The sequence below is a fragment of the Chrysemys picta genome, chromosome 13 (assembly GCF_011386835.1).
Source record: "Chrysemys picta bellii isolate R12L10 chromosome 13, ASM1138683v2, whole genome shotgun sequence".
Taxonomy (NCBI): Eukaryota; Metazoa; Chordata; order Testudines; family Emydidae; genus Chrysemys; species Chrysemys picta.
Window position 1 is genome coordinate 48,539,675 of NC_088803.1, and position 24,690 is coordinate 48,564,364.

Consider the following 24,690-nt stretch of genomic DNA (forward strand, 5'->3'; position numbering starts at 1 on the left):
CTAGGGGGCGCCAGGACTGAGGGGCAAGGAGCAGCCGCTGAGCCCCATTGCAGGGATTAGGGCAGCCACCAGGCGGCGTCAGGAGCAGCCGCTGAGCCCCGCTGCAGGGATTGGGGCAGCCACCAGGGGGCGCCAGGACTGAGGGGCAGGGAGCAGCTTCTGAGCCCCCACTGCAGGGATCGGGGCGGTCGCCAGGGGGCGCCAGGACTGAGGGGCGGGGAGCAGCCGCTGAGCCCCCGCTGCAGGGATCGGGGCGGCCGCCAGGGGGCGCCAGGACTGAGGGGCGGGGAGCAGCCGCTGAGCCCCCACTGCAGGGATCGGGGCGGCCGCAAGGGGCAGCGCAGAGGCCGGGCCAAGGCCGGGGGCGGCCGCCAGGGGGCGCTGCGGCGCCGTGCAGCCGGGACCGCGGCGGCGCTTCCGGGGCCGCGCGGGGCGATGGGCGAGGCGGAGGGCGGCTCGGCCGGCGGAGCGGAGAAGCCCCCCGTGCCCGCGGGAGGGGCGGCTCCGGAGCCCGGCGCGCCGGCCGAGGAGGCGGTGGTGTGGAGCCCCGAGGTGGAGGTCTGCCTCTTCCACGCCATGCTGGGCCACAAGCCCGTAGGTGAGAGCAGGCCTCGGCCAGACCCCGGCCTCGAGTAGCGGCGCCGGCCGGGGAGGAGAACCGGGGCTGGCCGAGGCTCGTGACCCTCCTGGCTCAGGGCGCTGGGAGGGGCCGGGCCCTGCGCTGCTGTGCCGCCCCTAGCGGCCTCCCGCGGGCAGCGCCGGGAGAGGGTGGTGCTGCCCCCCCAGCTGTCCATCCCGCATCCCGGGCTGCCCTCCCGTAGTCCCAGCGCCCGGCTCCCACCTCCGAGCCCCAACCCTCCCCCCAGGGCGCGTTTCCTCCGGCCACCGCCCCTCCTTTGGGGGCCTGTAAGTGGGTGGGGACATGGGGGGGGTCTCTCCTCTGGCTGGCCGCGCGGGGCGCTGCACCCACATCCAGCCGTGAGCAGTCTTCGGAGGGGGGAATCTGCCCTTCCAGGAGCAGAGGACAAGTCCCAACCTTGTCTTTTTACAGGCAGGGCCTGAAACAAGCCCTGCCCCCAGTGGGGAGGGATTTTTACATGCAAAAATATAGGTAAGGCAGGAATTATGAATACAGGGAAAACGTAACAAGGCAGGGGACTACTGCTGGGCTTTCCTTTCCCTCCCTAGCCTTGACTAGGAGGGAGTGCAAGAAAGTGTGGGGGAAAAGGGGTCACAAAAGTTTATGCTCAGATAAATTTGTTAGTCTCTAAGGTGCCACAAGTACTCCTGTTCCCTACAGTTGTTCCTTGTCAAGGGAACTTAGAGGCAGTGAGGCATCATCTCTGCAGCCTTGGGGGTGAGGGGTTGTTAGATGCAAATAAAAAATCTAGAAAAATGTTTGTTTGTTTACTGTTTATCAACCTGGCCTTTCCAAATTACTTGTTTGGAGCTTGCTCTATTTATTGCCTCTGGCCTACCTGTGCCCGTGCCCTAAGCATAGGGGAAGACCCATCTTACACAGCCTGGATTTTAACAAGTAGACCTGCACAGATCTATCGCAGTTACTTATTCTGTGACATGATACACATACATCTTAATGAATGTCGCTGATACGCTAACTTTTACCTGCCTTCCTTCAGGTGTGAATCGCCACTTTCACATGATTTGTATTCGAGATAAATTCAGTCAGAATATCGGACGTCAGATTTCCTCCAGAGTGATTTGGGATCATTTGAGCACCATGTACGACATGCAAGCACTAGTGAGTATAGAAGATTGGTATTGGGGAATCCTGATTTCCAGTAGATTTCAGCAGCTTCGATATGACATAATCGTTGGGCCTGATCCTTACATTAATGGAAATTAGGTGACTCCTGTGAGGTCAGTGGAGTTTCACCTGTGTAAAACTAGTATAGGAGAGAGGAAAATCAAGTCTGTTATTTCTTTCAGCTTATGCTCTTGCTTTGATGTAAAATTTCGAGTTCTGTAGGCCCTGATCCAGTAAATACTTAGGCACATGCTTAACTTTATACATTCAAGTAGTCTTACTGACATGTGTAAAGTTAAGAACTCACAAGCGTTTGCAAGATCAGGGCTGAGAAATACATTGTCTCCCTCATATCCTGTATCTTGTCCTCTGATAACCCTTACGGAACTCCTGACCTCAGATTCACTATTATAAGTTATTTGATCTTTTCCTGTGCATGAAATTACTCAGGCGTTTGTTTAGAAAATCTGAGCTGATAGTTCTAACATAATCATACAAAATAATTTTTTCTTTCCTTTTTAAGCATGAATCTGAGATTCTGCCCTTCCCTAATTCAGAGAAAAACTTCATCCTGCCTGAGGAAATTATCCAAGAAGTGAAAGAAGGTGAGATCTGATACTAGCTTTTACGTTGGGATGCTCTAATTCAACTTGAACTCCAGAAGAAGGGAAGAAATAATGATGTACCAGCCTGGTGCCAATGTTTCACATAATTGGATTGTGTGGGCATGGAAAACAGTAGGAAAGTTTAACATCGATGGGATCTTTGATACAAAGACATTTTATTTACATTATTTAGATCCAAACATTCCCTTTGATTGAGTACACAGGTCTTCCACTTGGCAGGGCAGTGGGGGCTGCTATCTGCAGCAAGGAGGTCAAAATTTGGCCCTTTGGACTCATATGCAGGTGATTAAAGGTTTATTTGTTTTGTGGGCGAGGCGAAGTTGCACACTTTAGTAAGACTACCATTGGTAGTAAGCACTATGTCTGACTGTGTTTGCCAGGATAGATCCTTTGTGTTTAAAATGATGGCCATGGAGTTTTGTTTTATTTCTAGAAAGAACTATATTAAAATATAGTCTATTTGGCCAATGAAAATTCCAATTGTGTGTATGTGGTAAAATGTTACCGATTAAGATTCATCAGGCAATTGTTACAATAATGCTACTTCGTTAAAACAGTTTTATTTCAAAAACTGCAGTTACATTGGATAGCTGCAGTTCTCTGGCAGGTAAAACACTAGCCTTTTGGCGGGGTGTTTCACAAATCACCTGCGGTGTTTGGGAATCTGGAATAATGAATTTGATTGTTAATTTCTTGCATTAATTTAAGATAAGATTCTCAATTTGCTTTCAAGTAATTTGTGAGGCAACTACTGCAAGAAGTGTATGAAGAATTTATCCCTTCAGAAGGAGAAAGGATTTTATCTATGGTACTCTTGGAAATAAACAAAATAAATGTATTTATAGTTTAAAGCAATACAGTTGTATTTATCAGGGATTTGGAGCAATCAAATTTTTGAATTGCTCTGCTCCAGCTCCGGGCATAAAACTTACTTGTCTGCACTCCAGCTCCGCTCCAAATCCCTGGTTTATATTCAACTCTAAAATCTGTTCATAGAATCATAGAACTGGAATGGACCTCGAGAGGTCATCTAGTCCAGTCCCCTGCACTCAAGGCAGGACTAAGTATTATCTCTAGACCATCCCTGACAGGTGTTTGTCCAACCTGCTCTTAAAAATCCCTAATGATGGAGATTCCACAACCTCCCTAGGCAATTTATTCCAGTGCTTAACCACTCTGACAGTTAGGAAAAACTAATGTCCAACCTAAACTGCCCTTGCTGCAATTTAAGCCCATTGCTTCTTTTCCTATCCTCAGAGGTTAAGAAGAACAATTTTTCTCCCTCTTCCTTGTAACAATATAATCTTTTATGTACTTAAATTATTATCATGCTCCCTCTCAGTATTCTCTTCTCCAGACTAAACAAACCCAATTTTTTTCAATCTTCCCTCATAGGTCATGTTTTCTAGACCTTTAATCATTTTTGTTGCTCTTCTCTGGACTTTCTCCAATTCATCCACAGCTTTCCTGAAATGTGGCACCCAGAACTGGACACAATACTCCAGCTGAGGCCTAATCAGCACGGAGTAATGCGGAAGAATTACTTCTCGTGTCTTGCTTACACCACTCCTGCTAATACGTCCCAGAATGATGTTCGCTTTTTTTGCAACAGCGTTACACTGTTGACTCATATTTAGCTTGTGATCCACTATGAGCGCCAGATCCCTTTCCACAGTACTCCTTCCTAGGCAGTCATTTCCCATTTTGTATGTATGCAACTGATTGTTCCTTCCTAAGTGGAGTACTTTGCATTTGTCCTTATTGAATTTCATCCTATTTACTTCAGACTATTTCTCCAGTTTGTCCAGATCATTTTGAATTTTAATCCTAGCCTTCATTTAATGTTTCTCCATGATTCTTAGACTACCTAATTTCAAAACTCCTTTGTTCTTAGAGCTCCTCTCTGTGTAATCTGATCTAGCAGAAATCTCCACCGATACTTAGCCCACTGGCCAAAAAAAAAAAAGACAGTCAAACTTGGAAGATCCAGATTGTCATCAGTGCTGTTATCCAAGATAGGAACTTGGAATTTCAGATGTCTATCTCTGAAAAGGGACAGTAGTTCTTATGATATTTTAAACTACACTGGAACGCCTCTCAACTACTAGCTGCAGTAAGTATTCCACTCAATATTTATAAAAGGCAGCATCAGTCCAAGCCATTGCAACATATTTTGCCCAGTTACTATTATATTTGTTCCTATTAAGAAAAAATCGATTGGAATCTGTGTTTTGGTGACCTCTGCCCTAATTGTTTCCATGACCCTACCTTATATTTGATGTCAGCAGTGATTGTGGCTCAATTGTTCTTTCCATCCATCTGTTTTTTGGCAATGAGTAATCTGTTTACTTAACTTGAGTCAGTGTTGACTGTTACAGTAACCAGTTTTGAACACTGTGCACTTACAGTTGATCCTGAGGTGCCGAACACAGGAAAAGATAAAGTATACTTCTATCAAACAACAATCATCATCTGCTTAATTACTCTTTTTACAGGAAAAGTAATGATTGAAGAAGAGGTGAAAGAAGAAATAAAAGAAGAGTTGGAAGCTCATGCAGGCCCAGAAGAAGGTACATCTGTAATTTTTATACTTTATAGCCACACTTATCTAGAAGGCAACAGCAGTTCTGAATGGATTTCATCAAGTGCTATAGGCCCAAAAATTTGACTTACCTTAAACATAAAATTGGCATGATATGGTAAAGAATCTTTACAGAACAAAAGAGCATCAGACCATTGACAAGAACTAAAATACTTTTGAAATGTACAGAAACTACTGTCTTTCTGGAGATCAACAAATTTGAATTTCCTTTGCTGGTTCTGCAGTTATACTGAACAGTGCCAAAGTCCTCAAACAGTTGATTTGAGCTCTGGGAGCAGGTGGGAGAGGATAAAGGGCCATAGCTGATTCCTATTAAAGCCAGAGGTAAAACTCTCATTGCAGTAAGCCAGCCTCAAGGTGACAAAGGTGTAGATCACACTAGCAAGGTCCACATTGAAAAGAAATGGTCGCAATCTTCTGGCTAGGTGCAGATGGAAAATATATTCCTTGTGTCTTCTGCTATATGATCCTCTAGCAGCAGCTGTGGATATAACAGTATCCCTAGTTTGTGAAAGTGAAACAGATGGCGGGCACCACATCATCAATGGGAGGAATCCTTGCAGTACCAGATTAGTTGGTTCACCTATTTTGGCATCCTGCTTGCAGCAGTTGCCAGTATCTGATATTTCAGAGGAATTACCTTTTGCTCCCACCTCAGTTGTGCAGTGCTGAAGCAGGGGAACTCCATTCTTACCTCTGAAGCTTCCTCCCTGACGTATGAGATGTGATTTCTCTCATCACTTTACATTGGACCTTGTATTACTGCAATCAGTGAGGATTTTGCTGTTCATTTTAATAAGAGCAAGATCAAGCCTATTGTTAGTGGTCTGAAATTATCCAGTTATATCATAAAATACTTGTTTAATTTTAAAATACAGCTACAATATTTACCTCAATGACAATGAGTTTCATAGGCTGAACATGTGCCCTGTAAAGTAGAAGTTCCTTAGAATAAAAATTATTGCAATATAATCTAGGTTAGTGGATTATACTACTATTTTTAATTGATTTATCAAAGTATGTGCAGCATTTTAAGGACAAATAAATGAAAGTAAGGTATTCATTTTAAATAACTTTTTTCTCTGTAAAATGCAGAGAATACTTGCATACTTACAAGGATGTTGGGAGGCTTAATCGGTTTGAAAATTGCTATAAAGTATAAAAAAATTGTTCATATGAGCCTGATTTGGAGTCATTGCTTTGATCCCTTTTCAGTTTATGCACCTTCAGGAAACTTGGGAAAAGCAGCTGAAAAACCAAGCAGCAAAGAGAAAGAAAGGAGCTCATCAGATTCTGGGTCCAAAGAAGGAGCTGATAAAAGGAAACGTAACAGAGTCACTGAAAAGGTCTTAAATGCAAACAGCAATCCCTCCAGTCCAAGTGCTGCAAAACGGCGCAGAACATAGAGAATACAGTGAAAGACAGGTGCTTTTAACTATAGAACCAGGGAAGGGAACAGTAGAATGGAATAGGAGAGAAAATAAGTTGTTATAAAGATTTGTTAGGTGGAGAAAAAACTATTTGAGCCAGATATTAAAAGCTTCAGCACATTGTCATTATGTGTGGACATGGGTTTGTGTGTCTTCTCTCGTAACGAGTTGCTTGCTGGTCAGTATTGCATAGCTAATCGATGGCTACGTTCTCAGGATACTGCAGGAGAGTTGGCAGCTTTACAAGCAAGTGTGTACTACTTAAGTCAAGTGGTGGCATTTTAAAATATTAGTAATGCGCGTGCACAGACTCTGTGTTAACACAGTTTGTGCAATAAGCTCTTGGCGGAACAGGAGCCTCAGTTTTTGAAAAGCTTACGTCATTTATTTAAAGTTTGAATCCCTTTCCGGTCTTATTTGTATTGCTTTCTTTGGTGACCATTATGGCCCCTTGGTGGGTTACTGTTCTTAGGACATTTTACTAGTAACATGTTCTAGCAAGAACACCTTTTTCTATTAAATGTCTGGCTTTGTTGGTCCAGTAAAACTAAAAGCTAGCACATTAAATACAGATCTAAGGTGAAGCATTCTTTGTTACTGTTCTGTTTGACTGAGGGGAAAAGTAAACCCCGTCTCATGGAGACTTAGTGTGGTATAATTTATTTTTCAACCTTTAAGTACATACTGTAAATAAAGGAAGATGTTAAATGTTTCTAGACAGAAGTCCTCATAAGTCGCTTAAACTAATATGTCCAGTAGTGCCACATGGTATGAAAGGGATCCACTGCGCTATGCAAGAACCTGGAGATACTGCCTCATCCAGTTGTACTGTAATAGTGTGTATATAACAGTTGTTTTTGTATTTCAGTATTTAAGTCAATTTTTTTAAAAAGCTATTTTTACAAAGGGCTGTTAAATGGAAATAATATTGTAAAACCTTAATCTTGTGCTGTTATTGTACTTTCCTGGAGTAGTTGTAGTTCACTCTTACTGGTATTTTGAAACTTGTTTCAGTCTTATATGCTAGAGTATTGAGAATTGATAGCAGTTACTATTTTTTTGAATTGCCAGAAAATGATCAATTCCCCCATTTTCTCCTTTCCCTCTTCCTGACATACTGATTTTAATAGGTGCATGTTAAACTGCAGAATGAAGCAGTTTGAAATGTTATTGGGTTATATCTTCACAGTATTAACTTTACTGTTAAATAAAAAAAAATAGCCCAACACTTTTGTCCTGCAGCATTGTCATCTACTTGAAGAAGTGTGAATCTAATAGTTTGGCTCATTGTGTTTTATTAGTTGACCATTGTGCAAACTAGCTAAAAAAAACAGGCTTAGGACCATTTTTTAAAAGATGCTGATAGGTGCCTAGTAGGACTTTCAGAAGTGTCTCTGTGTTGGAAATTGTGGATCCTCCTCCCTTTCCCCTGTTTTAAACAATGGAGAAATGGATGTGGCTTGTTTTGGTTAAACAGCGGCACCAATAGCTGGTATGTGGTCCTGTACAAAACGTCTTTGCCTTTGCAATTGGCTCACCCATGGATCTCAGTAGAGTTCTGGCAATCTGTGTTCATTTGGTTTACTGCTGCTAAACAGGCAACAGAGACAGCACATCACATGCTGTGCTAGCCTTTGCCCATCATTTGTGTTTAAGTGACTACATCGTAGATATAAAATCCAGAGCATATGCCTTAATCATGAGGCTATTTTAACCTCTTAGTTTCTAGACCTCTGCTCCCAAGTTTCTGCCCTCCTTTCTCAGATTCCTCTGCCCAGCGCAGGCAGCTTGACTGAAAAATCAAATCCTGCTGCTGTTCTTGCTCCAGGTCGATAGAGTTTCCTGCTAGAGGCCTGTCTTTTTCTGCTGGCCTTCACTACACCCCACGCTGGCCTCCACAGACAAGAGGGCTCATCCTGAAGAGAGAGGAGAGGGATCTGGCATAGGAAAAATGGAAGGGCACTCCCACGATACGGAGTGACAATAGAGATAGAGGGGGGGAAGGATGATATAGCTAAGGATGATGCCTGAGAAGCCTACTGGTTGCTCCCAGTCAAACCAGATTTGGATAGCAGGCAGCTAGGTTTCCCCATGAGAAAAGCTGCAGGAAACTGGGGCCTGTTTAAGGGAAGGGGGGGGGGGGAGATGTGTGGCAGGGGGACTGGTGAGTGTATTCATAGATCAAGTAACCATCCAAACTTTGAGGGATCTCTCACTAGTGTTGTATAATAGGAATAATAATTTATACTTCTACAGTGTTTTCTATCTGAGGACTTCAAACCTCTCTATGAATATGTATTAATGTTAGGTAGGAAAGTATAATTATTGTCACTGTTCAACTGGGGAAACTGAGGAACAGAATTTAAATGAAATACCTGATGTGTCTCACGCAAGACCAGCTTCAGCCCTGATGCAGAACATGGCAGAGTCCACGAAGTCAAACTTCAACTGTGCGTAGATTGTGATGGCACAAAGAAGCAGGGCTTTCCCCTCCACTGGGCAGCACGCACAGCCCAAAGAAGTCTATATTACTTTTTAGGGGAGTGGGTGTTGTCAAGACAACTAGGGGATGCACTGAAGCGCAAAAGCCGATGGAAGATGATGGTGGCAAAACCATGCAATCTTGTGGCCAATCCCTTTGGGGTGTTGTCATGTGCATTAACCACAAGACTATCCTTTTAAAAAAAGGTATTTTTGCTATGGTGATTGCAGGGTTTGCTAGCCCTTATGTTTTTGCAAAGCTGCATGACTGACAGGACATCACCATGTGATGCAACATTTCACTGCAATCCCTGAAAATAGGTGGAAGTGTAGGGTTTGCTGGATGTTCTGGGTTTTGCTTTTTTGAGCTGGTAGAATAGATATTTAAGAGCAACTACCCATTTTGAGGTTAATTCAAAATGGAAACTTGCCTTAAAAAATACCAAAATGTTCTGCGAGCTTCCCTCCTCCCCGCCACCTTCATGAAGCTCTGGCTTCTTTGCAACGTTGTCCCGTGATTTTCCCCCCTTCAAACATGACGATGATTACGTTAATCAAATTCAGATTTGGGGTCTGGTACCTCCTTACCCCTGATTCTGCAAAGAGGTACTCACGTGCTTACACTTATGCACTATTAAAGTCGAACAAACAGTTGTAGGATTGAATTTTACAGCCTCCTATTGCCCGCTGGCAGCGGGGCCAAAAAGGGTGGTGAGCGCTGGGGGCCTCCTGGATGCCTGCTCTCGGCCATGGCCCCTGCAAATCAAAAGAAAAATAACAGTGCAGTGGCCTACGCTAGGCATCCTCTGTGGCGGACCCCCGAGCTGTCAGGCGGCCCTGCTTGCGGGAAAAGGCTCGCTCTCTCCGCGGGAAGGGTGTTTGCAGCCGGCGTGTGTCTGAGTCGCTGACGTTTAACGATCAGCCTCCCCGCGAGCCGGTTTGGCGAGCGCCCCTTCCCTCCGGTTGGGCCCCCGCCCGCCGCACCGCGCCAGCGGCTGGAAAAGCCGCCGCAGAAGGCGCCCCACGCCGGGAGCCCAGCGAGGGATGGAACGCGGAGACACCGCCAACGTTCCAGCGGCGCGCCTCGGCCAATGGCGAGGCCGGACTGCAGACAAGGGAGGCGGAGCCAGCTGGGCCGCACGCCTCCCGGAAGTCAATAAGGCCACTCACGTGGCTGGCTTTGTACCCTACCCCTCCCAGCTGCTAACACAGCGCCTCTTTCGGTTTCCTTTCCTCGCAGTCGGGGGCCCTGATGGCGGCTTGGATGAGCTTCAGGGGGCTGGAGGATGACGAGGAGAAAGAGTGGTGCTCCTGGGAGTACGACTCCACCTGGGAAAGCGAGGAGGAGGAGGAAGGGAAGGAGTCGCAGGAGGCCCGAGCCGACGGAGAGGAAGAAGAGTCCTCGCAAGGGTGGTTCAGGGGCTCCCACCAGGCCAGCGGCGCACAGGTGACTCCTCCGAGTAGGCTTTCTGTATGTGACAGAGGGGGGCGACCTGGTAGGGAAGCTGGGGGTTATTTTGGCAGGGCGGTGGGAGCGGTGTTATTCCTCCAGTGTGCTCGGGGGAGTTGGGGGTGAGGAGAGAGCCCCTCGGTATCAGATCTGTGTATGTGGGGGAGAAATATTAATGTGCCTCTCCTTCCAAATTGCCTTTCTCCTGACCCTGAAGGGTTAGTGGTAAATAGTCCCTCACTCCTTTTAAGCAAGCTATCTTCTGACTTCAAAAATCTCCTCTAACTCCCTATTGTAAGGCAAATGTTTCTCTTCAGCTAAGTAGTTTTCCTCGACTTTGCATTACTGTTTGTTAAATGTGTTACGAGCTGAGGTTGCATAGTTTATTCTGCAGCTTTGAAAGCTACAGCTTCCACGTGTTGTAATGTCACACATACGTTGCTGCAGGGGTAACTGACCCACAGTGTCTTGGAGCCAATTCTGTATAGTTTCTTAGTTTGTAACCAGAAGCAGGAGCAGCTTGAAATAGCTTCAGAGAGTTCCATGTTCCCCTCCGAATGGGATCACTAGCATATTATTTTGCTATGATCTTAATGAACCATATTTCCAAATGCCTCAAAGAAAGGGGGCACAAGCTCAGTACTAATGCATTTGGCAAGAGGTGGGTATTCGGGGCAGAGGTGTGCTGGTGAGGTTATGGCTCAATGGAAAAATTAAAATAAACATCTGTGGTGTTATGTTCCACTAAAGCTTCGTGAAATTGCCACATGCTGTTTCTGAATAGCTTTCCCAGCATTCCTGGTAAGCAGGCTAATTTTGTTATGAATCAACTTTCCATCTTGTAGACTCAGTTGATTCCACTTCCCTGAGTCTATGATGGTGAATTCTGTTTTTTAACATCATAGCTCAGAATTGTTGACACTGAGCATCGTCTGTCGCTATAAATGCTCCACCCACTTCCTTTTTTTGGGAGGAGGGGTGACCTTTTATTGGTGGCCCTAAGGGATGTTACTCTTAAGATTATCAAGTACCATCAAGCGATGTTTCTTCGCTTTTAAGAATGAAATAAAATTTACTAGGTTTTTACAAAGCTACTTCAAGAAGGGGCGCTATATAGACCTGCGGTGAACCTGAAAAAGACCACCAGCTAATGTCCTACAACATTTTAAAAAAATCCTTATGGGGCTGCAAAATGTGATTATTTAACTCTGATGCTGTAAAATGTTAGTGTTGGATAACTGTGTACTTTAAAAAGCAACAGAGGGTCCTGTGGCACCTTTAAGACTAACAGAAGTATTGGGAGCATAAGCTTTCGTGGGTAAGAACCTCACTTCTTCAGATGCATCTTACCCACGAAAGCTTATGCTCCCAATACTTCTGTTAGTCTTAAAGGTGCCACAGGACCCTCTGTTGCTTTTTACAGATTCATACTAACACGGCTACCCCTCTGATACTTGTGTACTTTAAGTCTGTGGTAAAGTTTCTCACTGTCTTCATCAGTGACTGTTAATAACAATCCCAGGATACTACTTAAACAGATCTTATGCTTTGCTTTTTGTCTTTGTTTTAGGAAAGAGAAAATCAAAGCTCATTTCACTCTTTTTTCTCTAACTCCTCCTATCTTGGGGAAAAGGAAACTAATCCTTGGGTTCAGTTTCACTTTGGTGACTCAGATCAACACAATTTTAAGGTTAGGAGGTTGCACATCTTAGCTAATTCACTTTCTTAAAGGAAGGTTATCATTTTAAATTATGTGTAGAAGCTCACTGGGAGTGTTCAGTAAAATAGCTTTTTGATTTTTACCTTGAAGCACAAAGTAATGCTTAATTCTTCAAGGGCACAGATTAGTAATAAGTTTGCAAACAAAACTAAGATTTAGATCAGGGGTCGGCAACGTTTGGTACACGGCTCGCCAGGGTAAGCACCCTAGCGGGCCGGGCCAGTTTATTTACCTGCTGACACGGCAGGTTCGGCCGATTGCGGCCCCCACTGGCCGCGGTTCGCCGTCCTGGACCAATGGGGGCGGTGAGAAGCGGCGCGGGCGAGGGATGTGCTGGCTGCGGCTTCCCGCCGCCCCCATTGGCCCGGGACGGCGAATCGCAGCCAGTGGGGGCCGCGATCGGCCGAACCTGCCGCGTCAGCAGGTAAATAAACTGGCCCGGCCCGCCAGGGTGCTTACCCTGGCGAGCTGTGTGCCAAACGTTGCCGACCCCTGATTTAGATCCTGTAAATGAATCTGCCCATGCCCACCCCTGCAGCAGCAGCATGAAGTTCTGTTGACTTCACTGCTTGTGTAGATCCATTTGCAGAATCTAGTTCCAGTTCACGTGCCTGTAGTATTTCATGAAATGCCATTTGCAGAGATAAGGTGTCCTTGTGGAAGAACTTCGTTTACTTATTGTTAAAGGGATGCTGTCAAGTCAAACTTAGTCCTAAATGTAGGTTTTGGTTTTAAAGAAAAAAAACTTTTACAAATCTTCAAATCAATTTTTATTCCTGTAAAAGCATCTCTTCCCTCCTCCTCCCACCCCCCCGCCCCCCCCCAGCCCAAACAAGCAAACATTCCTCTGGATTGTGCTAATGCAGAGGAATCAGAAAGTGGAATGGACTAGACACTGCTTCTTTTCCTTTCTTCCCTTTGTCTATGCTAAGAAAATTACCTGTTGTTGATAACAAATGCAGTTGAACTGGTGCTGTATATAGTTTAAGTGGAAGCAAAGGCAAAGACAACCTGTTTTCAGCACCAATGAATGGATTTTTCAAAGCCTGCTTTAAAGGGATGTTGCAGCTTCTTACTCCCAAAATATCAGCACCCTACTTCTAAAAACGTTAACCCTTCCTTTATAAATGTATTCCTAGCCCTCTCAAGCAAAGTCTTCAATAGTCTTTGAGGAGAGTGGGAGAACTCTTTTATACCAAAAAAACCCTAAGTTTTCTCACCATTCATTTTACACACATCTGCAACCTGCAAAGAGCTCTGATCAGTTTGTAAAACAAGTACCTATTTTTTGCTCCTATTAAACTAACTTAGATTCCTTTCTCTTCAGTCTAGATGGTATTGTTTATTCAGGAAGACATATATGTTTTTGAGGAAAGTTCTTTCAGAGCTTAATCTTTCAGATGCCCAGGTTAGAGATTTTTTTTTAATTTTATTTTAAATACGTACTTTCAAACAACTGGCTGAAACCAAATCCTAAATCGTATATGTCTTTTGTACGTCATTATAAAAACGCTGTTTGTTCATGACTGGAGATGTCCGTGGACATGTTTTGAGATAATTTTTTTATCACATTTAGCTTCTCCTATAAAACAATATGCGTTTTTTGTAATAAAAATCTTGGGTTTTATTCTAATTTTTTTAACACCTGCTTATTCTACTGCAGAATAGCAGGCTTCATGTTCCATTGCACCAACATCCCTCTCTAACAACAAAACTCACTTTGCATTGTCCCATCCTCAAATAATTATGTGAGGATGAAACCTCTGTTTGCTTAAGCTGCTCTTCCTAGAATGCTGGCCACATTCTCTTTACACGAATCTTGCAGTTATCTGCACCTTCCTTTCTTTCTTGCCATTGGTTGCTAGCTCTTGTTCACATCCTCCAGCTTTGTGTTCTGCTTTTCTCACACACCTCTGAATGGAAGCTTGGTCTCAGGAATGCCAGGGCAGGGGATTGGGCATGCCTTCTCTGCTTGCCTGTTGTTGCTCTGTCTGATGATGCTCTGTTTGAGGACTTCCTTGTCTCAGATCCAGCAGCTTTCTAAACAAGACTTGCTGCACTTCTACTTCATATGAGTCCGCTTCCTTAAACTTGCATTATATCTATCTTGATTCATTCTTGTCTCTTGCAGACTTAATCCTTTTCCATAATTGGAGCTGGTCTGCTCTTATTTCATGACACCTGATTGTGTTCGGGGATATTGATCTAGCAGAAGAGTCTGAAACGCAAACAAGACAGTTGGGGTTAAATCCTGGTCCCAATGAAATCAATAGCAAAATTCCTATTGACCTCCGAGGAGTCAGGATTTCACTCCTGGATTTTAAACATCATATAGTCAAGATTTTAGCTGGATTTCATAGGGCGAAATCCCAATCTGTGTTTACACCCTAAGAAACAACTGTACTGGCCTCCCTAGCACCAGGAATTTGAGTTCTAATCCTGGTCCTTCCATTGACTGGCCTGGACAAGTCCCTTCACTTATCTGTCTGTTTCATCTCCTGTAAAATGGAGATAATGCTTATCTACTTTGCAATCTGTTTATTTTAAATATTTATGTAGCCTCCTCCTCCCTGGGTTATGGGGAAATTTGTGTAAATGTTCAAGATTTTTTTAAATTACTTTATTTATGGCTTTATTCTGTGGGAAACCCTTTTTCCAAAGGTGTCTAAAACAGAAGTGCGTACGACACCTGGAAGATAGATGCTAAGTGTTTTTATTATTAAAAATTGATGGGACTGGACAGAGAAATCTCTTGTACCAAATGGTTTGTAGTCATAATCTAATTCCCCCTAAATAACGCAGTGGACGGTGATCAATATTTGACTGTTCGCAGGAAAGTCTCTATTTCCCAGACAGGAGGAGGAAATTATAATGGTCAGATAGTTACAAAAAAATTGAGAGAGTTTGTTTGTTCTTGAAAGTGCTGGGCACCAGAAGCCAGATCCAGGCAAGCACTTTGAGGCCTGGTCCCAAATCCCTTGAACCTGATGGAAAGATTCCCATTAACTTCAGAAATCTTTGGATCAGGCCCTTTCTGCACGAGTAGTCTGGTTGAAATCAATGGGACTTTCCAGGCACTTAAGGTTAGACCATGTGCTGAAGTGTCTTGATGGATTGTGGCCAGAGTGCCCAGCACGTGTCCTATCTGCATTTTTCTGCTGCTTGCATATTTTAATGGCAATTCTGTCATTGAGGTTTGTATAAACACAATCCACATTTTAAAAAATAAAGGATAATTTGCTTTTTTTTAAAAAGTCAGTTATTTAATGTCACTCTCATAACTCCCACTTCTATGTGATGCTGGCAAGGAGAAAGTGACGCTTTCGCCAGTGATTTCTGTCTAAACACTGTATTAAATTCATAAACACATCTTAGACTTCTAGGGCCTGATTCTCCTTTCACTTGCAGTTGCTTTACCCCAGTGTGTAATTTCATTGACTTCAGCAGATTTGCTCCTGATTTTGTATCGGCTTATCTGAGAAAAGAATCAGGTGGCAACTGTCTGTGGGTTTTTTAATACTGATTTGAAGTATAAACAACGCAACTTCATAACTAATAGAACTTGTCACTGAAGTGACTGGCTTGAAAGAAGTAAAACGTTACTGGGGTGTCTTAGTTCTTGATGTGGATGAGTGAGCTGTATTTTTCTTTTAAAATATAACTGAAGTTTGGTTTCAATAATGTCTCCCTAAGTCTCATGTTAAAGTATTTTTTTATTTTATTTTTAGGAGCAAAGAAGACCAGCCGTCTCATCAATTGGTTATAGAGGTTTTGAGGTAGGATTAAAACAGTGTTTGCCTGTTTGGAAAGATATAGATAATGATGATGGGAAATATATTTAAATAACTCATTTGACTCCTGGCTACATTATCTTACATAAACCAGCATTGCTGCTTGCTAGATGCACAGCTTCTTCTCTTCCACTCTAAGCTGTGGAAGAGTTCAGTTTAAAATAGTCTAAGGGAGTGACCACCTAAATATTTTGCAGTTGGGTTTAAGTAGCCCTTTTGCTCCTGGAAAATGTGCAGAGATGAGATCTGGACTTCAATTGTGGACTTCAGTTGTATAGGCTACAATAAAAGATATCCTTTTTATTTAAAAAAAAAAAAAGACGTGAGCTTATGCCTTTTAAAAACTTAGCGTTAACAAGGAAATTTGTATTTTATTGTGTAGGGCTTCCTTGACCATCTAAAGTGGGGAAAAATACAACGTACCTTTTCAAGTCTTAGTGTAGACCAGATGCTAACATGTCTTTAAGAAATCCGCATTTTTTAATCTTAGTCTAGATAAGGTATTGATATTTGGGCCTCATTCCAGTTAGCATTGTCTTTCCTACTGTCCAAGGGTAAGATTTGTGGGGTTTGATCCTACCTAGGGAGAGAAGTGAAGATTCCAGTCCCGAGGGTAAAAGACAAATAAAAACTCTGCAGAAGTTCATACAAGGAAACCATCTGACCCTGGTTAATTAGGCCGGGAAGGAAGGAAAAGCTGAGTTAATAAAGGAGATGATGTCAAGCTGCCTTAGCCTGAAGGTACCTTCAGGGATGCAGTGAAACGATCAGAATGATAGAATGGGTGCTGAAGTATAGGTGTATCCTCAGCTGGTCTGCCAGGGGAGATGAGAATTCAGAACTTTGTGGAGGATATTAATGGGGGGTAATGGGAAATATTTGTAGGAGAGGCTGAGGTTAGCCACACTTTCTCACGTTGGCCAGAACAGCATTTACAGCATCATTAGTAACCAACTCTTCAAGAAGAAACATGGCAAAACAATGTTTTCTGTTGGGAAGCTTTTGTTCCGGATCTCTGATTTGTCTCTTTCCTCTTCCCTTCAGTTCTTGACTGGACGCAACTGGACAGCTGCAAAAGATATGCAGAGATACAGGCATTGTTATCCGGTACAGGCTGAAGATTTATGAACTTCCTGTCTTTCGCGGTTTTTTTCCTCTTCTCATGATAGACGCAAGGGGCACTTGGTTGATGTCATTTTATCAGCCTTAAATTGGCAGATTGATGAGGAATATTAAAATAATGATAAAGTAATTCACTTCTCATCCAATTACCAGGATGTACTCGCTACATCCTGCTGGCTCAGAAACAAGCTGTTAGCTCCCAACTGCTGTTCTCAGACTTGGTAGCCTTGCTAGCAACACAGAAGAACTATGGGGAAGATCATTATGTATGTGTTTTAATGCATTGTTGCTTGTTAATGTCTCTCTCTTCTGAAGGGTTTGAAAGAAAGGGAACCTGATGCTGAAGAGGAGGAGATGTGGAATTTAAGTTTTTACAAAAATGAAATTCACTTTTTGCCTCATGGTACGTATCTGACCTGGACCTCCTGTATGTGCAGTTGTAATGCATGTGAGCTTGCAAGGTATCCCACTGATTGGAAAGAATAGAATCCGGCTCTCCTGATTCCCAGCCCTGTGTTCAGTCTGCCAGAGCTCTGCCCTGTGTTGTCTTAGCTCCGTGATGCACAAATACATGTCAATCAGGGTTTCCCGTTTAAATTGCAGAATGCAGCCAATTCCTTGGTCATTGTTCTTTCCTTTGTTTCGCTCTGTGGCATGTGCAGAAGTAAATCACCGTGTGCACTTCTGTTTGTGCAGTTTGAAAGGCTCTTTGCTTTTTAAAAGATTAACTGATTGGGGCAGGCAGAATACCTGGTGGGCCCCTCTGTAGTAGTTAAGTATATTTGCCCACAAGCCATTCTGGCAACCCAGTTAAAAATGTTTTCTGCTAGGCACCTTCCCACGGCAGGACGTTAATGCCTTTAGATCCATATTCACACTAACTTCATATCTTTGGATTAGAATCTGTTGCTGAGCTGTGGGTGTGAACATTCAGCTCTCTAGATGAGTGTTTAGCCATCCAGCTCTCCCTCATGCCCATTCCCTGTGTGCTGAATTCTCACTCCAAGGTGCCTTCGCTTCAGGCATATGCGAAAGTGAAATGACAGGAGCTGCCATCCGAAGGGAAAACAGTAACATTCCATCACTGATCTGAAACCAAGAAATGATATGAGTGTTTAACCTGACGTAAGCATCTGTAAAGTCTGGATGCTGTTTTTCTGGGTCTTTCCAGATCCAGCTATGGTGCTCTCTGGGATATCAGTCTTCATTCAACACTGTGAGACTCTAAAAGTACTAGAAGGCTTCTCTTGATCTTGAAAAGTGCTGAGCTTCCAGTGACTTCAGTAGAAGTAGAGGATGCTCGCTGCCTTGTAGGATGTACTTGGGTCATTGCAAGATCAGGCCTCAAGTAGCAGCAGACTCATTCTGGAGAATCTACCCCTAATTTGTTGTGTGATAGCAGATCATAACGCTAGCCTGGCTTTTACTTTCTGGGTTTTACGGTGCTTGGTTTGTTAGAAAATAATCTGTCAATACACAGTTATTTGACTATGCACAGGAATGCAGGATTGGGGCCTTTCTCAGGAATGGCATTTCCTTAAAGCCTGCACTCCAATGCATGCAGAAACCTATGCTGTTAAAAACGTAACTCTGTTAGGGTCCCTTGGAAAGGAAACTAGGTTGTCATTTTGTTGAAAGTGCTCTTTTTATGTAGGTTACCCTGACCTCTTTTGAAGACAGTGAGACAGATCCTGTTTTCTGTAACTATATCCCATCTCCTGGACGATCCGTTAACTTGACACATGCTCATTTGCTGCGATTTCTTCTCTCACCTCCCACTCTTTTTTTCACCTAGGCTTATTTATTGATGAGCTCCTTGAAGCTTGGCAGGAGGATTACGAGACTCTGGAAGAAAATCATTCTTATATACAATGGTAAATAATTATTACAAAAGGCGATGTCTCTTAGAATGATTCTCTTCTGATGTCTGTCTCAAAGAATTTGCTGCTTCAGAGCTGCTGTGGCTGGCTTCTCAGAAAACCTTGGGCCCCTCTTGAGTTCTACATTTGTGAGATTTATTTTAGTCAGTTACTTTCTTTGAAAGTAACAAGAGGGTTGGGTATCCTAAATATTTCCCTTGCAGCTCTGTCAGTAGTCTTCAATCCCCAGCTGCAGTATGTCTGGAAACCAGGTACTGAGCAAAGATATTGTGGTGATGGTTACATTAGAAATACCCAGACAGATAAACAATTAAGACTGCTAATAGTACAAGTATGTATAATGACTTTTCGCGGTGTGACTTGGGCTGTTACAGACTAAACTCCCTGTGTTTTCCATGATGTTATGTCCTCTCGAAGAGGACTGTATTTGGCATCTACAGCATTTGGAGACATTTCTGTTAACTTATTTTTAAGGCGCATGTGTGCTGGGTTGAATGTGATCTCTATTTTGTCTAATCTGCAAATCTCTTTCCCTTCAGGTTGTTTCCTTTGCGTGAACGTGGGATGAACTGGCGTGCAAAGCCTCTCACATGTAAAGAAATTCAGGTGTGACTTTCTTTTATACTTGAAAGGCATTGGGGGTTCAACGAGGTAAATGTTTACCATATACTATGTAAGGTTGCTCCATTTCCTTCCCCACCATAATGGAGCCAGCTCCAATGACTGTTAAATGCAGTTTTTGATGATCTTTTTGCTCCTCAAGTGTCTTCAGCAGTACTCTTAACGTTTGGGATAGGTTTGTTGATATAAGCAAGAAATAACCAGGAAGATCCCAAATGTGTGTCTTTACACAATAGCCATTTATAGGCATTGTGTGTAACTGAAAGGCCTCTTAAATAACTGATGGAGATAGTTTAAAATCTTTTTTTTGCCATACATGCAAATTTGGAGTCTTTTGTGCATTTCAGGCCTTTAAGAAATCCAAGGAAGTTATGCAAAGATTCATTAGAGCTTACAAACTCATGCTGGGTTTTTATGGAATAAACTTGACCGATCAAGAAACGGGGGAAGTGCAAAGAGCAGAAAACTGGCGTCAGAGATTTCGCAACCTTGATCGGTGAGTCCCATTTACACTGCTTGGTTTTTATTCCTCATTCTTGGGAAAGAAAAATCAAATGAAACCAAAGGAATTAGTTGTGTACAGAGATTCAAAGGCTTTCTGTGTTACAGAAGTAGAGTGATCTGACACAAAACTGGGAGCCAGCTAGCCAAGAGTTTAGGTGTCCTTATTCTGGCTATAGCTTGGGAGGCCTGTCAGCATCTTTCATATTATTTTAAATTACTTGAACTGCTTAGAGGCCACAGCTGTCCCACTGTGAGCCACATGTGTATTGTGTGTTCCTACTTTGGCATTAGTAACTGAAAGGTGGGTGTCCATCTGAGTCTCCCTAAGGCTGTAATACAGGCTTAGAGACTCTGATATTTGCGGCCTTGGAGTTTGTGTCTCACACGAGTTTACTCTTCAGTGAGATGGGCCTCAAGCAGCTGTAGTCTCCAAAATCCACTGTAACAATTTTCACCTATAGCTCAGTATACAGCAGGGATTACTTCTTTTAAGACATGCTGAGAAGAGTATATAAAGTTCGGTTTTGAAAACAAAATGATCATGGGAATTAAGAGTGAAAATCCTCGTTACCGCTGGGAATTTGGAGTCCAAACTTCTGAGTTCTGTTGTTGGCAGTGAGCATGACTTGCTATGTGTGACGTTGGACGAGCCACTTAACCTCTCATTTACATAGCTATTAAATAAGAATAATTCCCTATGCTTCCTAAGGTGTTCATAAGGCTGCCTCAATGCCTGCGAAATGCTTTCAGATCCTTGGATGAAAAGTGTTACTTAAAAGCAAAGTAGTGGTTTTGTAGGTTTTATTGTCATACATTGATTGGCGATAGCAAATCCCTTTTCCAATACATATCTTTGTAGTTTGAACTGCACATTAGTGATGGCAGTGGGGAAGCCACCCCCCATTCTGGAATTCGGATATCATTTAATCTCTGCTACAGAGTTAACTGGAATATTGAGACAAGGATGGGATAGCACTGTTGAAAGCCAGAGCAGATAGGCTGGCTTAAATGTGATCTACCCTTAAAGATTCCAGTAAAGACTTATTTGTAGTTAACAACATTCAGCACATCTACCCTGTCTGGGTTAGAGTGGGACTCTGTACTGTGCTGCTTTCACTTAAAGATGTCCTTTTTCTGTTTCACTGTCTTCAGTTTTTTTTTTTTTTTTTTTCCTGTTTGTGTCTTAGGTTTAGTCACAACAATTTGCGGATAACTCGTATTCTGAAGTGTCTGGGAGAGATGGGGTATGAACGCTATCAAGTACGCCTGGTTAGCTTTTTCCTAACAGAGACGCTTGTTTACCAAACACTCCCAAATGTTAAGAGAAGTGCCTTGGATTACTTCCTGTTCACCATCAGAAACAAGCAGAAGCGAAGGGAACTGATACACTATGCATGGATGCACTTTAAACCTCAGGATAAGTTTGCATGGGGGCCTCATAAGAAACTCCAGAACTATAAACTTCCGTCGTTAAAGTCTCAGCACTGCCAAAAGGCTGAGGAAGAGAAGGAATCAGTCCGAGATAAAGAAGCAGTTGGAAAGAACAAAACCAATCCTCCAAACAGGGAGGAGAAAGTTGGAGATGCTGCATACTCAGAAACCAACAAGGTGACTGATGAATGTACCTCAGAGGAACAAAGTAAGCGTGATGCCATGTATGTTGCAGAGCGAGGAGACAACGTAGAAGAGAAGGAAGCCTCACTTTCCCAGCTAGAAGAGAAGGTTCTGAGTGAGGACCTTGTGGGCCTGAGGGATGGAGCAGAGAGTGAATGCCTAAAGGAAAGCAAGAAAAGAAAGCTTGAGATGAACAGATTAACTGGAAAGTGCACAGGGCTATTGAAAAGTCCCACTGATATTGAGAAGATCTCTTATAACCTAGGGGAATTTGCTATCGATCAAGAGACCACAGAGACTCTTCCAGCCTTGCCAGAAAAGGGTGACCAAGTAACAGCTGAAGAAGGTGACGTCCATAGTGAAGACTTCAAGGCGTCTGAGTCATCTGATGCACCTGTAAAAAGAAGGAAAGTTGATGAGGCAATGCCAGAAAACAGTACTGTAAATGTGGCAATAAACCTGGACACGGACACCACTACCTGCAATGTCCAAGCAACAGGGGCTGAGAAAGGAGAAGTTAGTGAGGAAGACACGGTTGTGGAAGAAATTAATGTGAAAACTGAGAACGGTGCTGAAGGTGCATCTGTGAATTCATTGCTTGGTTCTGAGTGTAATGAGCCTGGTCTGCCTTCTCTGGCAGGCAGTGGCTCAGTGCTACGTGAAGCAAATTCAGAAATACAAAAAAAAGCGCACCAATGTAATGAAACTCTAACAGTAAGTGAAAGCCAGGTAGACGACAGAGAACAGAAAGAAGGGGCAGAAGATGCCCATGCAAGAGGGGAAACAAAAACCCTGGACAAGAACCGGGGCCAAGAGGGTCTTCAGCAGAGTGTGGTGGAATCTCATTCTGAAAAAGTCAGTGCTAGCAATGTAGCACAAGAAATTGATTGTATTGAGGATTCAGCAAAACTGAATGATCAGCAGACAATGGCAGAGAGTGGCAAAAACATTGCAATAGCACCAGAGCAAGGGGCGGAGGAAGGACAGTTAGGTCCTGAATTCAAGGATCATGGAACAAGGATTCAGACTCCAAAGGCATGTGGAAAAAGATGTCTCCTTTAAAACAATCCAGAACAAACTCAATCCCTCCCCTCCCCTCCCCTCCCCTCCCCTCTGGTTGTCCTAACTAGAAAAAATCTGCTTGGTCAACTTCGTAGGGAAAAGCCCCTGGCCTCTTCCTGTTCCCGTTTGTATCTGACATGCTGGACTGTCTGCAAGGATTTCCCCTCTTAACCTCTTTGAAGAGCAAAGCTCTTATTTAATAAGTGATTTTAATCCATGGAATACAGATGTTTGTAGAATAAACCAATTGGTTTCTGGCTTTCTTTTTTTACCAAGTAACTCCTCTTGGGCACTTTGGAAACTGTCACACTAACAATGGGGAGTTTTTACATTTGTTGTCTCCCTAGCAAAGGCCAATGTGAGGCCCTGTTGATCATCTTGGTGTGAGGCGCTGTTGAAATCTGTTTTTAAGGAGACACCAGTTTGGTTGTGCAGTGGTTGTCCGACTTGAAGCCTGGTACTTTTCTGCTCCTTGAGGGCAAAGGTCCCCCATTCTGCTGATATTTGCTTGCAAAAGGGGTGAAGGTAGCGAAATTTCATATATGTGAAAATGCAAATACCTTTCCATTGGTAAGTTACTAATTTTAAGAATTTAGTTTGGCATACGAGAGTCATTGATTAAACTATACAGTCAAAATGTTTGACAAATATTAACCTTAACGGGGCTTTTCTCCAATCTATGTGCAGAGATGTTGAGGGTTTAATTCCATCTAGCCCTAGCACAAGTCACTTATGCATTTCTTCCAAGGGTTGTTGGGAGACTGGAAACCCACCAGTCTCTAAAAGAAAAGGGGTGGTGGGGAAATAAAATACAAATGAGGCATTGCTTAAAGAGAGTGCTGCCCTCCTGGGAGTCCCCTTTCCTCTCTGTGTGGAACCCTGATGGTTTTTCAGATGCTACTTTTTTCATTGGTTCTGAGTCCTTTAACTGTCTGTCAATGCAGTTTTCATCAGACTACCGTTCCCTTGTCCCTAGTGCAGATTTTCACCCTTGATGATTTTAATCCCTTTTCTAGTTTGTGCACATGTTGTGCCAGTAGCATTCTGTCTCTCTGTCCCAAGTGTGTCGTGTGCACGGTCGGGGATCATAGCTGTTGAGGGTTTTTTTGTTTTTTGTTCTTTTTGTTTAAACCAGAGGCATCATGAGAATCTCTTGTCAGCCCCTGCCACCTACTGACCAGCACTAATGTTGTTAGATGGTAGTAACAATAGATATTAACTTGCACTTAATGTTAATAATGTGCACATCAGCCTTGTACGGAATTCAATTGGCGCAAAGGAGCATCATACAATGTAATGCTGTATGTAGGAGAAAATATTAAGGTATTTCCTGCAATGGACCTGCTTCACCAAGCAGAAGGAAAAAATGCAGGAGCTGCAAAGACTGGACTTGATGTTCATTTAAACTCTGGTTCTATTTTGGTTGGTTTGGTTTTTAAATACCATTTGTTTTTTGTAGCGCATTGCTGCAACTTAGGTCAGCCATCCTATCAGAGAGAGTTTTTTCTTCTGCGTGTTCCAGCTGTTAAGCAAAGAATCTTTAAGTGTTCTGGAATTTAATCTGTGACTTGCCTGCTCAAAACTTGTATGCCCTGATCCAACCTGGCATTTACACACATGTGTAACTCTAAGCACGCATGTAGACTCGTTGAAGTCAGGGCTTATATACTTATAGTAATACACAGTAAAAGCCTTAAAACCCATTTGTTAAAGTGTTTTTTTTCCTCTAGAAGAAAAACAAATTGTGTTTAAATATTAAGTAAAACTAACTAAAGACCTTCAGTGTTTAGAGAACGCCAGGGAAAAAATTGCTTTTTATGAAAGTCTTTGTACAGTTTTATAGCTGTCTTTTTATTTAAGTAACGAAGGTCTCGCTGGACATGTTCATACATGGCCCACTTTGCGTATCTTGTATGGTGGTGAGTTTTAAATGAGATCTCAGTATAATGTATATTAAAGTATGATTTTAATGCAAACCAGTTGTGGGTGTTATTTTTTCACATGAGGAGGAGGAAGAAG

At 43.1% G+C, this 24,690-nt stretch overlaps 2 protein-coding genes across 4 annotated transcripts; both read left to right on the top strand.

The window, feature by feature from the left end:
- Positions 1–381: 381 nt before the first annotated feature.
- MRGBP (MRG domain binding protein) lies at positions 382–7,654 on the top strand. The gene is made up of 5 exons (XM_065566134.1): positions 382–598; positions 1,641–1,762; positions 2,292–2,373; positions 4,890–4,964; positions 6,212–7,654. The coding sequence occupies exons 1-5, from the start codon at positions 436–438 to the stop codon at positions 6,400–6,402; spliced, it is 633 nt and encodes a 210-aa protein (XP_065422206.1). The 5' UTR covers positions 382–435; the 3' UTR covers positions 6,403–7,654.
- A 2,409-nt stretch (positions 7,655–10,063) lies between these two features.
- OGFR (opioid growth factor receptor) lies at positions 10,064–24,647 on the top strand. Of its 3 annotated transcripts, none has more exons than XM_005302895.5 (9): positions 10,064–10,354; positions 13,405–13,485; positions 15,806–15,853; positions 16,913–16,975; positions 17,306–17,393; positions 18,786–18,864; positions 19,410–19,476; positions 19,839–19,987; positions 21,183–24,647. In XM_005302895.5, the coding sequence occupies exons 1-9, from the start codon at positions 10,160–10,162 to the stop codon at positions 22,669–22,671; spliced, it is 2,259 nt and encodes a 752-aa protein (XP_005302952.2). In that variant the 5' UTR covers positions 10,064–10,159; the 3' UTR covers positions 22,672–24,647. The 3 variants fall into 3 exon arrangements, with proteins under 3 accessions (XP_005302952.2, XP_005302953.2, XP_023970672.2); XM_024114904.3 differs by having other exon boundaries at positions 10,067–10,354; positions 13,410–13,485; XM_005302896.5 differs by lacking the exon at positions 13,405–13,485 and having other exon boundaries at positions 10,065–10,354.
- Positions 24,648–24,690: the final 43 nt, after the last annotated feature.

Excerpts from the sequence above, each read along its gene's own strand:
- MRGBP (XM_065566134.1), top strand. The coding sequence starts at position 436 with ATGGGCGAGGCGGAGGGCGGCTCGGCCGGCGGAGCGGAGAAGCCCCCC. Across the intron at positions 2,374-4,889 it reads TATCCAAGAAGTGAAAGAAG|GAAAAGTAATGATTGAAGAA; the intron begins GTGAGATCTGAT and ends CTCTTTTTACAG. Across the intron at positions 4,965-6,211 it reads TCATGCAGGCCCAGAAGAAG|TTTATGCACCTTCAGGAAAC; the intron begins GTACATCTGTAA and ends ATCCCTTTTCAG.
- OGFR (XM_005302895.5), top strand. The coding sequence starts at position 10,160 with ATGGCGGCTTGGATGAGCTTCAGGGGGCTGGAGGATGACGAGGAGAAA. Across the intron at positions 10,355-13,404 it reads ACCAGGCCAGCGGCGCACAG|TCTAGATGGTATTGTTTATT; the intron begins GTGACTCCTCCG and ends CTTTCTCTTCAG. Across the intron at positions 19,477-19,838 it reads TCACATGTAAAGAAATTCAG|GCCTTTAAGAAATCCAAGGA; the intron begins GTGTGACTTTCT and ends TGTGCATTTCAG.